We start from the raw sequence: 13399 nt of genomic DNA on the forward strand, positions 1-13399 counted from the left end.
ACACACACACACATACATAGTAAGCAGGCACCCGTGAACCATTAAAAACAGTTACAGCTTGAAGACAAACAACATTCGCTCACAAGAGGATATGTCATGCCCCCATGGAAAGCAGCATAGAGGTAGCAGTGTTTCGCAAATATATTTTTTTTGAGAAAGCAATTTAAAAAGTGCCATTTCCCGACAAAAGATACCATTCCCACTGAAAGAAAAGGAATACTACGAAGAAGAACCCCCAACTGATAAAAACAAAACAAACTGGTGAAAAGCATCATGCTACAATGCGTATATACTAGCATATGCGTTTTCTATAGATGCAACCACTGTACTCACACCCCACCATAAAGTTTCATCCAAGTGCTGCCTCGCCAGAGTACTTGATATAGAGAAAACCATCCTCGTCCTTGTATTTGGCGTACAGATCAGATATCTGTGCTGTGACCGGGGGAACTTCGCCGCCAACAAAAATAAATATAGCCTCCTCAGCGCTCAGCTGGACACGCTTGCGGAGCACCATGGCGAACTGCCCAACTGTGAGATCAGATGGAACGAGAAACTTTCCCTTGTCCAGATCACCAATTTCCGAGTCATTGGCCCTTTCACAAACAACGGGAAGGCGATCCGGGTGCTTGAAATGAAACTATACGGCATTCTAAAGGGTATATTCTAGTGGTTGTTTTTCTTTTCGTGCTGTCCAAAGCTTTTGTTCATCATTTTACTTTTAAAACAAAGTGTGTGACTGTACTAAGAACAAAAGTATCTTATGTTTTACAAAAAAAGGGAAAAGGTTGCAATACCTTGCGTTAGTGGTTATCATTATTCTTATTCTTATTATTATTATTATTATTATTATTTTTTTGGGTGGGGGGGGGAACCAATAATTACGACACCAAATGAAAGAGAAAGATATTTGGTGTTTTCATTTACCTTTTCTAACGTGTATCCATTTTAATAAGGCTATGATGAACGTCTCGATGTGCTGCTGCAAATACACAAAATGCCGTCATCACCACATGTCACAACGTAGTTGTGCTGAAATTTGACATCAGTGATAGAAGATTTATGCAACCTGAGACGTTTTGAAGGTAGAATGGCTTCCCCTACTGACCAATGATATCGCTCAGGAGTGGTAGAAGAGTATATTCCTGGTAAAGTTTTTTGGGAGTCTTCATGATATTTGCTTGTGATTGCCTGATTCACAGAGAGTAAGTGTTGATCTGAGCGCACACTTCCAGAATCCCAAATATACAAGGAACCATCATCATGTCCACTGATGATATGTGTATCAACACAACCAAACGACACCCTAGCGCATCTACGTGTACTACCTTCAATACCTTCAAAACGTTTAGGAAGTACATCTCCTGTTAAGACGTCCCAAAGTCGAATTATTCCGCAGCTATACGAAACAAGTAACAAAGATGCTGAGGGTGAAAGTGCTATTGACGATACCTCGCTGGCTACCGGTGAAGCAAAGGTAAAAAGGAGCACACCTGTAGTGACATCAACAACGCGAATAAGTCCTTCTTTTGATGCTGCAAAATAACAAGTGCCAGACTGATTCGCTGTTAGTGATTCAATAGGTGAAGAGCTAAAACTCAACTGGAACATTTTTTCTCCTGTCAAGAGATCCCATACCGTCACGACACCATCCGAAAGTCCAGTTGCGAGAATATAACCACAAGGAAAAAGACAAGAAGAATAAACGTCTGCAGTATGTGTAAAAGTGTTGGCCACACATTCGGTTAAGTACTCTGAAGAAGGTGGTAAAACTAACATCTTATCCATAAACCTTGCTAGATTAAGAACAACGGCTTGACATCCACTCCATGAGAGAAGTATCTGACGGTCATGACTTGTCATACCTCGCACTGGTGCAGAATATTGATAAAGTCTACAACATGTACCATGGGAAGTAATAGCTGTCTCTCCTTCCTTATTCTCTAATGGAATCCATACAATAGATCCTGTATAAGTACCAACAGCTATGGCTGGAACCTGAAAAAATGGATGACATGCTGTCAGTCGTACACCTCTCCCATTCTCAAGTGAAATATCTCCACGTAACTTGTTCACGTCGACTGATGCAATGAGATTTGATGGGATAACTTGTTCGCCCAATGGTCTAAAAATAGAAAATACTGTCTCTTTTGTACGTCCAGCTAAAAATGATGGATATAGTGATTTTACAAGTTCAAATGAAAGTGAATTAACCAATATTTGTTCAAGATCTTTAAAAACAGCATTAGAAACACCATCAAAATTGAATTCATACTGTCGGCAGTATGGACTTCGATCACTATAACCAATGACACTGTTTATGAGAGACTGAATTTGGGAGCGTCCTTTCATAGGAGTCCAACCACGCCAAATTGGAAATGTTCCTCCCGCTTCTGAAACATTATGGCAGGTAAGCATATAAATAAGCTGCTGAAAATGTTCCCTATTTATAGTTCCTTCAAGTGGTTTAATTCTTCTTAAGAAAAAAACATGAGCACGTTGTCCATCATCTTCGTCAACATATTCTAGAAATTGTTGTTGGACAAGCAAATATGGTAATGATTGAAGTAATAATGCAACTTTAGAGAGTGTTTCATTGTTTCCTCTTGTACTTGGTTTAACGATAGACTCTAACTTTTTTAGTTGTGTCTGTGCTGCATCCCAATTACCTTGATGAATAGCACGGGAAATAGCACGAAGAGTCTTTCGTTCATTGTGCTCCTGGCGAAACAGGGTGGCTGCCTCATCACGCAGCAGCTGGGCTGAAGATGTCAGTCCCTGATCTATAAGCCATGCTACGATCACCTGTACGAGTTCCCCGCGGATGACATCACTCTTCGAGTCAAGCTCAACGAGAGCATCATTTGGAATAGAAAAGACTTCACCCCCACCATTCTGTGTAACGGACTCCCCCTCTTTGCCAGCGAGATTATCTCCTGAAGATACACTCATTATTAATAAGAACAACTATCACTCACACTGTTTCTATCTTTCTCTTCTCTCTTTCTGTCTCTCCTTACTGTGGTGTAGCTTCCTACAAAATAATAATACTAATAATACTAATAATATAGAAGAATAAAGATCAAAGGATTACATGTACAAGCAAAAAAAAAATATGAGGGATATTTTTAATTCAGAGGAAAACAAGAGACACATGAATGTGTTTTCTCCCTCTCAATCTATCCCTATAAATATCGTTACTTGAACGCAAGAGGGTTTCAAAATAAATCAATAAATAAAAATACGTTTTTTTTTTTTGTTTTTTTAATACATCGTTTTTTTTTTTTTTTCTATTTACCACAGCGTCTGTCACGTTGACTGTAATCACGTAAGAGACGAATGAGGTCTACCCTGGTAATCTCCGGCCATGTCTTGTTGACAAAAAGAAACTCTGTGTAAGCACATTCATACAACATGAAGTTACTCAATCTTTGTTCGCCACTCGTACGAAGCAGTAATTGTGGCTCAGTCCCACCACAATCGGCGAAAATACAGGCGTCTTCATCCTCATGATTATCCTGAGTAACACTACGTAGCATTTGATTCATAAACTCTTCTTTTGAAATAGGGACTGATTTATTTACGCGTTGCTCAAGGCGGTTACAGGCGTTGACAACCTCATCCCTACCACTGTAGCTAACACAAACATTAAGAACGAAACGCCGTGGAGTGTGTTTACGGGTTTCCTCTTCAATATTTATCATAAGTTTACGCATACGAGGTGAAATTCGCTCAAAAACTGGGGAAATAAATCGTATAAAGATATGTTTCTCTTTAGCAAAGTTACGCATACGTTCAAAGTAAAAGTAAAACAGTGACATTAATACGTCAATTTCTAAAGAAGACCTACCCCAGTTTTCCGTTGAAAAAGCATAAACAGTGAGCATTTGAATATCAAGATGAATACAGTCATTCACAAACTCCATAAGTTTCTCACCACCCACGCGGTGTCCATCCAAAACGGTGTGTCGAAGAAGTGAGACGAGACGAGTGTACATTTCATCCTTTTCCGTCATTGCACACTCTTCCTTAAGAATGTTCTCACATATTTCTTTTACCACTTCCGTAGGTGCATCACTCACCGCGGTCCGTTTACCATATCTTCGATTTCCATCCATGATAACGGCAAGATGGCGCACACCATGTTGAACTACTTCACCCACGTGATAACTCTCTACGGCCGCAGGGGCCTTTTCTACAATGTGTGAACCACCACTACACAACATGCGAGAAGTTTCTTCCGTCTCGGCGTCGAGTAATGCCTCAAAGAACTTTAAATACCAACAAATGGTGCGAAGAGCCGTACGGCGCCAATACTGACAACTAACACACGCCAAACAGCCAAAGAACAAGAGAGCACAGAAAAAAATAACGAGCACTTCAAATCCTTCCGTTAATGTGTCCAAAGTTCTACCCCTGCAACGCTGGAAAACTAGAAAGGAAACATCAACTTCATCGAAGAAATTTTTATAAAATTTTTCCTCGTTGCTTAGAAGCAAATCGGGGAACATTTCAACTAAAGTGAGATAAAGTACAACCTATCATTAGAATGTCACACATACACAAGAGAAAAAAATAAAAGACAAAAAGGAAGCAAAAATAAAAAAAAGGCAAAAATTCACATATACATTTAACATATTTATTATTTATTTATTTTGTTTAATATGCATATGCATATGCAATTGGTTTCCAGAGGCAGAGAGAAAGGGAAAAAAAAAAGAGTATAATGCAAACAACCTCAACTCTTCTTCACGACAGAGGTGGGGTCTAAAGATCCTTTTTGAAGTCTTTGCAAGAGATCTTCATTTGTTTCTGTCTGACGCAGTCGGGTGCCACTCTCATTACGGCGCACAAGAACATCTGAGTTAAACAATGAGAGCGACTGGAGAGTATTTATAAGTGGTGAGAGCAATGTATAGCATCCCTTTGCGAAATGTACAAGCGGTCGATAAAGCCATGTTGCTAACCATATGAGTAGTGAGGTTCCATCATCTGAAACTTCAGCTACTCTGCCATCGCGACGATTTGATTCCATTGCGAAAAGTCGCAGCTGCTCCGTGTGGTCAGCTACTATCCCACGTTCTTTTTCCAAATTAATTACAACATACTCAAGCTGTTGTTGAATATACTGAAGATCACTGTTTGTTTTAGCAAATGTATCCTCAAAGCGTGAGGAGGTGGCTCTAACTTCATTCACAATAACTCGTTGTCGCTCGAGACTCTTCTCTATTTGCTTCAATCGTCGTTTCGTGTTTTCAAGTGCCTCATCTACTCCACGGACTGTTGTACATAACTGTGCATATGAAATTTCATTTGAATCCGCACTCTTTGGGGCGATAAGGGGGACCACAACATCCCACTGACTCATCTACGATAAACAAGGGAAAAAAAAACGTGGAACACGAAGGTATCACACACACATACACACAAAAAAAAAAAAAGAGAAAAAAAAACAGGTATGGATACAAGAGGAAAATAACTCAGTAAAAAGAGAGAAAAGGGGAATGAAACAATTTTTTTTTTTTTAAAAAAAAGAAGAATAGAAACGAATTCACACACAAGAAGATTTACAACACAAAGAAACAAAAAACTTCCGAAAACAGTGAACATATTTATATATATAAGCACTGATTAATAATAATAATAATAATAATAATAATAATAATAATAATAACTGATGTTGTTTTACTGTGAATATCTTAATCTGAATCATCCAAAAGCAAGCGCTGCTGTTGTTGTTGTCTATTTGAACTGGCTGTGCGTTCTGTTCTTCCCACTTCACTTACTGCTGTTTCACTTCGTTTAGGATCTCCAGTGCGTGAAATCTCTGCAGTGATCGATACAGGCGCATTCGCCTCTGACGTCTTCGGGCGGTTTTCATTTGATTGAGCAGCAGTAGAAGCGCATTGCCGTTGTTGCATGTCTCGCACATATACAGTGGCATTCTCTATTGTGCCACCAAACTGGCTCCAGTCAATCTGTCCTTCATCATCGTCACTCTCCTCCTCCTCCACTGTTGGCATGTAGAGCGATGTTGGTTTGAATACACGCCTAGAATTCGCATTTATCACGCAGCGCTCCTCGTAAGAAAGGTCACTGTAGAAACCAGTATGTGGGGCCAGTATACCGCTTTTATATAGTTTACGCTGTTGCTCACTTGCATCTCCTTCGCCTCCCGAATCACTATCATCACTATCACTTCCCGCCATGATCTCCAAAGAAGAACTGCTACTGCTATTAGAGTTGCTGGAGCTAGTATTCTCACGCAGGCGCTTCCTACCTCTTTTTACTTCTTCTGTTTCCTCCGCCTCACTGGAGCTTGGTGAACCCTCGTTGTGCTGGGATCCATTATCATCATTACTAGAGCTACTACTATCATCACTCTCCGAGTCACAAATGAAATCACTTTCCGAACTGTCTGCATCGTTTGAGTGAAATGTGTTCATTACTTCCTCATTGTTAAAGGCCATACGAGTCACACAATCATCAATATACGGTTCCGCACGCTCTACGGTCTCAACAATTCTGTTATAACGTAAACGATTATATCGCGCATTGACATACCAGTAGCGTGAGACTGTTAACGTAGGCCCTCCTATGGTAATATTAATACCTTCACTCTGACCTCTCCTTCTCTGCTTCTCATTTGAAAGTCGATTGTACTTCGATATATATTCTGTTAAAAATGCCTTTAAACGGTAATCGGCGGCAGATGTGCTTGTATTATTATGGTGAAGACGTACATGCTTCCTCCAATCAACTGCGCGACGAAACACCATATGAACCAATGGTGAATCCCAATCAGGTAATTCGTTTGCGGATGGAATTGTAAGCGGAACTCGTTCAATCTCTTCACCTTCATTATCATTTGTCTCGTTATTCTCTACTTCAGCCGTGGCGGATCCCTGCACGTGTGCAAGCACGTCAAGGGGGTCTAATACAGGGTTTGGATCGTCATCAATGTAATCAACACGCTGCCGAGTGGCATCCATATGGGGTAGAAAGCGAGTACTCACCCAGTGAAGATAGCATGATGGACATACATACAGCTCTGTGGGATTAAGAAGATAAAACTCGTCCATAATTTGATCAAAGTAAACATGTCTGTGAAGAACGTGGAGACCACCAGCAGATTCATCTGTATTACTTTCAAGAATTACATTACTCTTTTCAAAGTGGAATCGTCGCCCCTCAATATCCTCAACCTCACGCTGAAGTGAGACTGTCATTGGTTCGCGGAAATGCGGGGGCTGCATAAACATTCCTCTATCAGTTGCAATGCGGATAAGCGTGGAGGTGTTGTAGAACAGACGAAGTGTTCCATCAGGACTCATGATCTCCACATACTTTTTTGCATGCAGTGGCTCAGCGGTGATGGCGTCTATACGTTCTGCTGCAGCCTCTTCCAAGTTTGGCTGTCCGATTAATGTTTGTGTTTTCCGCGGCAGCCGTTTTTTTGGCGCCATCGCTGATGTGCAGTGTGGTGCTTCTCTCCCTATATATATCTCTCTGTTGGAATGCTTTCTATGGATAATGTTGCTATTGTCGCTCGTTAATAATAATAATAATAATAATAATAATAATAATAATAGTAATAGTAATAAAGAGTGATAGTAAAAGCGAGAGGAAAACAGAGAAAAATAAATGGGTGGATATACATAGTCAAGCAAAAAAAGAGAAGCTGAGAGAGATGAGCTTAATTGAACTTTATTTAAACTGTCATCTTTAAACACACACTCACACACATACACAATCTCTCTTTCTTTGTCTCCCACTACACTGTGTACATTCATACATAGACATATGAAAAAAAAGTATGCAAAAGAAAAGAAATATTAAAACGCCGACTGCTTGGGTTTCTGCAACGGCTGAGAAGAAGAAGAAGAAAAAGCAGTATAAGATCGCTTATTCCAACACAAAGGAATGAAAAAATCTATATACAGTTCTCACAAAATTGAGCACAGTAAAAGCAAAAAATCATTACACGCACACACACACACACGTGCAGAAACTGCAAGAAAAACAAACCCCCATTGGAAGCAATATAGAGAAATATATATATATATATATATATATATCTTTTAACCAAGGAAGGAAACAATCTGACGAAATGACTGCAGCAACACATCCAATGGAACGAAACCCATCGCCACCATTGCGAAAAGATTGCCAAGAAGCACACATGAAGCCGCTATATCAAGACGACTCATACGATCACGTCGCTGTACAAACTCCTCTAAAGATTCGTCCTTTCCACGACTCCTGCCATTATTTTGTTTTGATTTCTTCCCTCGAGTCACTTCTGACTTTGTCCATGGAAACCGTCTCTCCACATACCCATAGTATACAATAATACAGACAGCAATATTCACACAAACATAAGTGGCAACAGCCTTTGGTGGCAGTTTACTAATTATATTTGGCAATTCTGGAATCAATGGAGAGATCCGTACCACAGTAAAATTTGTGAAGATTAACATCGCCCAGTTTATCCAAGATGATGAACGCAGGAAAAATGTCCACAGTCCGTTTAATACGACAAAACATCCAACCAAAACCCAATCCACTACAGGTTCAGATAATGGAAAACTTAAGAACACAAGAGAAATGAGAATAAATGGAATATAACCAGATGGGTCGGATGGATCAGCCTCAGCTTCTCTTTCCTTTAGTTCCTCGCGGCGTTCTTGCTGAAGTTGTCGCACACGCATAAGTTCCTCAACACGCCGTTGAGTACCTTCGCGTATCTTACTTGCAATTTCTTCTCTGGATCGACTCATTACTTCCACACACCTGTCTTCTTTCCACCTCCGCTTTTCTCACCAAAGACTATTCTAAAGCTACCAACCAACTTGACGAAAAAAAAAGAAACGAATAAAAAAAAATAATACAATTCACATAGGGAGAAAAACATAGAGGGCACTATAATTCATAAACACAAATAAATAAATAAATAATAATAACAATAATAATATTAATAATAATAATAATAATAATAGTAATAATAATAATCATAATAATACAAAAAAAGAGACGATCATTATCATAGAAAAACCAAGAGATGTACCTGTTAAGATCAAATCATACCAAAACGCATCTTGTCAGTGGGAGTTTCCCACACCAACTACCTCTGAAACGCGGCGAAAGAGTCCTTCACGCACTTCTGTTGGAATAACAGAACGTGAAAAAGGCAGCACTTCGTTAATCACATCTTGCACGTCCAGCGACTCGCCACTCTGAGCCCTGCGGCGCACCACTTCCGTCACACATCGCGAGAGAGCATCCCGCCATGGACTGCCACTTCCCAAATTCTGCGATAAGTACTCCATAAGCATCTGCTTCTGTACATTGCCCATCGCCTCATACACCCTGGAACCAGCAGCGGCAGCCGCAGCGGAGTCCCCTTTCACCTCGCCCACCTCACGCATCACTCTATTATGTAACTGGTTGCTCGTTCCTTGTTTTTTTTTCTTTTCTTTTCCTTTTTAAATTATATTCGCACCAATCTAGGGTTTCGTTACTCATCATTTCATTTAGAGAGAGAGAGAGAGAAAGAGAAAGAGAAATATTTTCTGAGAACAGAAATTCAATTAGCCGAAAAACATGAACATACATTATTCAGATTTAAAACCAAAAAAAAAAAGTTCCACATTACCCTTATTCATTGGCATTCCCAATAATCCTTCGGGGTCTCTCATTCTCTTATTCTCTCGGTTATTGTATGTTTGCCTTTCACTCACACACACACACCCTCCAATTGCTCCTTCGTTTGCTTGGAGATATACAATGTATAAATATAGTTTCAGATATTACGAGAGGAGAAAGCACTCGCTATGCCGACTAGCAAAGAGTGCACCAGAGGCAACATGAAGAATAAAATCTTTCCCCAAGGATGAGAAGATTGGTAGTTTTTGAATACCTTTCATACCAATACAGGAGAGTCCTGGCACAGTATTAAGAAGGACATGAATACCTTCCATTGCCGTTATCATGGTACCAGTGTGCAACATCATTTCCGCCGCAAACGGTTCTCCCACAGCAGAGACACTGCCAATATCTTGGCCGGTTTGAATGGCCTTTTCCAGTACTTCCGTTAGAGCACAAACATCATAGAGACCCAAATTAAGCCCTTGTCCAGCGAATGGATGAATACCATGGGCAGCATCACCTAACAACATACACCGAGGTGAATACGGACGCAAAACAAAATTCAGTTTTAACGGGAATGATCCCTGCGCACGCATCTTTTTACCCTTTACAGTTCCCTCAGGGACCTCTAGAATGCGAGGAATATCCCTTGGGGCAAAAGCATTAAGACGTTTATTGAGTTCTTCTACGAGATCATTCTGAGAGGCGGCTGACAACTCACGTGCATGAGTAGCCGTTGTTGAGAAGATAATGTTTGCTGTGTCCTCCGATGTGGGAAGCATGGCGATAATGCTGCCATCGATAAAAAAGTTTTGGAAACAACATACATTACCGTCATCCACACGCTCTAAACGTACGCTACATACAAAACCTGTCTGTGCATAGTCGTGCTGCAAAGTCTCGGTTGCCAGTACATCTCGCAGTTTACTACCACGTCCATCACAACCCAATAGTAAAGAATACTCAAGATCTTCATCACCAGTAGTTTTACGTAGTACCGCCTTTCCAAGAGCGCCATCGATAACATTTGTTGGTATTTCATTACTGGATAATTCTACTGTAGATTCAAATACAAGATTATCTTGAATATCATTCTTGTTATTATTATCTATTATCTTGTGATCCTCAACAACGTTGACAAGGGCAGCGTTAAGCTCTGAGTTGTAACAAATAAAACCTAGTGGACGTTGCAGATCTGTGAACTCAAGCAATGGCTCTGCTGTTGTATCACCTCCTCCAAGCAGTCCACGCATGAAGAAAGTCGCAGAACGCTGATGGGAAGGAAGTACCGGGCTGCTTAACTGTTCATGGCGAAGAGCAATGCGGTAGTAGGCGTGCTTCGTTTCCAGACGTCGCCAGCAATCCAACTTATCAAGCAATTTACTAGAGACCGGTGTAAGGCTCACGGTTCGTAGTTGATGCATGATATTCTGCGCATCGTAACTTGGATGTGGAGCCGCATCTGCCAACAATAAACGCGAGAGGGAAGACGCATAAGGCGGTGGAGGTACAGAGACATCATCTAATAAGCTCTGTGAACGAATACGCGATCGCAGAAGCTGGAGAGAAGCTAGTGTTGCCGCCCCAACAATACCACCACCCGATATTATTATATTATATGGTTGCTTTATTTGTTTCTCTTGTTGTTGATGTTGCTGCTGCGCTTTTAGAGAACAGAGAAAACGTGTAGACGAACGAAACATCGTCTTTTCCATTTTTAATATTTACCTTTTTTGACAAACGTAATACCTTTAACCTACTGTCTTTTTCCCTATTAACATATACAAGAAAAGAAAAAGTGGTAACGATAAGATAATAATAATAATAATAATAAAACATAGCAAAAATACAAGAAAAAAAAACAACAGAGAGACCAGAAACAATAATAACAAGTTTCCTTTTTTTTTTGTTTTTCATGTAAAATTCAATATGCATAATTGTCTGATCAATGCACTTTTCTTTTTTCACAGTGTCACTGTAACTCTATATACCACACGGTTTTTTAATACACTAAATGAGAAACAAACAAACAAATAAATAAACACTCGCATAATACTAATTATAATAGAAAGGTACTTTTTTTCTTTTCTTTCCCTTCCATCGTTTGACATTTCAGGAAAAAAAAGAAGTCAAGGGAAAAATAAATAGTCATTTTTTTTTTTATATTTTTTATTCTTCAGAATTATATATATATATATATATATATTTAATCCTTCATATAAACTGATTCTGCATCAAGAAGAGCAACATCAGTGGCGGGTTTTGTATAGCGACACTTGCTGTAAATAACCAAACAAATCATAACAAGAGCCAGTGCTCCAAATGCCACACCGGCAATCCATGCATATTTGGCCTTTTCTGGTGTTTCCGTGACTCGGGGGTAGGCGACATCGTAAAGGATACCACACATTCCACATGCTGTGATCGTCACATTCTCATCATTCTCACAGCCGCCTCCCATCGTATTCCAGTCTTCATCCGGAAGACAAGTGTCATTACTTTTCTTCCGAAGGAGTCGGATGTAACCATTTTCTCCCCAGTCTTTTCCCCAAGAGTTACGCACAATCCAGTAATCTTGTTTTGTTTCGTTATCACTCCCGTAACCAACAAGCTGAACAGCATGGTTAATAGTAATATTCCCCTTATCCTTCCCACAGAGGTCAAATATACCACTCACGTAATTTTTCCATTGACTAGCATCAACACTTACGGCAAGTGGACCAACCGTAACAAGGGCTTCAATAACAGCATTATAGTCATTATGAGGAAGTGATACATAACTGTATACCGTTACATCACTTTTAACACTTGAATTCAGTTGACACTTCTCTGTTTCACTTGTTTCACCACTTATGTATGGATACGTTTCATTAAGGGTGAGACCACCGGCGGTTTTAACGTATTCCCAGGCCAATTGCACTGTTCCACCACCACAGCCACCGATTCCACCGCAGTGATGTGTATTGTTTGTACAGGATGTAACCTGTTGTGTGCTTAAAGTAAACAACTTCCCAGTGTGAATGGCATACATACTTTCTACAGACTCGGTTGCTGCATGTGCCCAACATGATCCACAACTACCTTGATCTTTAATTGGAGTAAGAACAGGATCCTTTGCATCTTGCCAACTCATTGATTCTGGTACATTAGCTCCTTTGTAAATGTAAGAATTTCTCTGCAAGGAAGATGTAGTTTGGTGAGCGGAGACACGTCCATTCATTTGTTGTGTGAACTCTTCATCCGTAAGATCACTGAATCGGTTAATACCAAACTGTACTGAACGATGTGGATCTTTATTTAATTTTTTTACTTCTGCCAATGTACCAGAAAAGATTTGACTTCGCTTGCGGTATTCTTCGGGATTATCATACCGTTTTCCAAACTCGGCAAGATACATGTCAAAGGAGTACTTGTCCAAATCACGAATAGTTGGGTTTGCCAAAGATGGAAGGACCACAACTGAGACAATTGCAAGGAATCCAATAAATAGATTGACTGAAAAATACTTCATTGTAGTTATTTTTGGTCAAAAAAGTGGTTTATCGTTATTGAAACAAATCTAAAACAAATTTATATGTATAATAATACTTTTTTTTTAGAACCAGACAAAACAACATGTAAAAAAAGGGGGGAAAAGAAAAAGGAATAAGGTTACAATATTTCATACATTATACATTCCATCACTGATATATACTCCCATAGAAGCAAATAAAAAGTGAAACTGAAGATGATGATAAAAAAAAAAAAAAAA

At 39.7% G+C, this 13399-nt stretch overlaps 8 protein-coding genes across 8 annotated transcripts; all 8 read right to left on the bottom strand.

The window, feature by feature from the left end:
- Window positions 1-957: 957 nt before the first annotated feature.
- On the bottom strand, window positions 958-2952 carry TM35_000541070 (uncharacterized protein; the record flags this gene model as incomplete). Its single annotated transcript, XM_029030732.1, has 1 exon — window positions 958-2952. One exon carries the CDS (start codon window positions 2950-2952, stop codon window positions 958-960), a length of 1995 nt encoding a protein of 664 aa, XP_028877949.1.
- A 338-nt stretch (window positions 2953-3290) lies between these two features.
- TM35_000541080 (cis-prenyltransferase) lies at window positions 3291-4511 on the bottom strand (the record flags this gene model as incomplete). Its single annotated transcript, XM_029030733.1, has 1 exon — window positions 3291-4511. One exon carries the CDS (start codon window positions 4509-4511, stop codon window positions 3291-3293), a length of 1221 nt encoding a protein of 406 aa, XP_028877950.1.
- A 227-nt stretch (window positions 4512-4738) lies between these two features.
- Window positions 4739-5368, bottom strand: TM35_000541090 (uncharacterized protein; the record flags this gene model as incomplete). Its single annotated transcript, XM_029030734.1, has 1 exon — window positions 4739-5368. One exon carries the CDS (start codon window positions 5366-5368, stop codon window positions 4739-4741), a length of 630 nt encoding a protein of 209 aa, XP_028877951.1.
- Window positions 5369-5699: 331 nt separating this feature from the next.
- TM35_000541100 (uncharacterized protein) lies at window positions 5700-7466 on the bottom strand (the record flags this gene model as incomplete). The annotated part of the gene is made up of 1 exon (XM_029030735.1): window positions 5700-7466. One exon carries the CDS (start codon window positions 7464-7466, stop codon window positions 5700-5702), a length of 1767 nt encoding a protein of 588 aa, XP_028877952.1.
- A 615-nt stretch (window positions 7467-8081) lies between these two features.
- On the bottom strand, window positions 8082-8780 carry TM35_000541110 (uncharacterized protein; the record flags this gene model as incomplete). Its single annotated transcript, XM_029030736.1, has 1 exon — window positions 8082-8780. The coding sequence occupies one exon, from the start codon at window positions 8778-8780 to the stop codon at window positions 8082-8084; it is 699 nt and encodes a 232-aa protein (XP_028877953.1).
- Window positions 8781-9101: 321 nt separating this feature from the next.
- Window positions 9102-9428, bottom strand: TM35_000541120 (uncharacterized protein; the record flags this gene model as incomplete). The annotated part of the gene is made up of 1 exon (XM_029030737.1): window positions 9102-9428. One exon carries the CDS (start codon window positions 9426-9428, stop codon window positions 9102-9104), a length of 327 nt encoding a protein of 108 aa, XP_028877954.1.
- Window positions 9429-9809: 381 nt separating this feature from the next.
- On the bottom strand, window positions 9810-11363 carry TM35_000541130 (putative Monooxygenase; the record flags this gene model as incomplete). Its single annotated transcript, XM_029030738.1, has 1 exon — window positions 9810-11363. The coding sequence occupies one exon, from the start codon at window positions 11361-11363 to the stop codon at window positions 9810-9812; it is 1554 nt and encodes a 517-aa protein (XP_028877955.1).
- Window positions 11364-11854: 491 nt separating this feature from the next.
- TM35_000541140 (cysteine protease) lies at window positions 11855-13159 on the bottom strand (the record flags this gene model as incomplete). Its single annotated transcript, XM_029030739.1, has 1 exon — window positions 11855-13159. One exon carries the CDS (start codon window positions 13157-13159, stop codon window positions 11855-11857), a length of 1305 nt encoding a protein of 434 aa, XP_028877956.1.
- Window positions 13160-13399: the final 240 nt, after the last annotated feature.

Source organism: Trypanosoma theileri (assembly GCF_002087225.1).
Source record: "Trypanosoma theileri isolate Edinburgh chromosome Unknown TM35_Tth_54_V1, whole genome shotgun sequence".
NCBI lineage: Eukaryota > Euglenozoa > Kinetoplastea > Trypanosomatida > Trypanosomatidae > Trypanosoma > Trypanosoma theileri.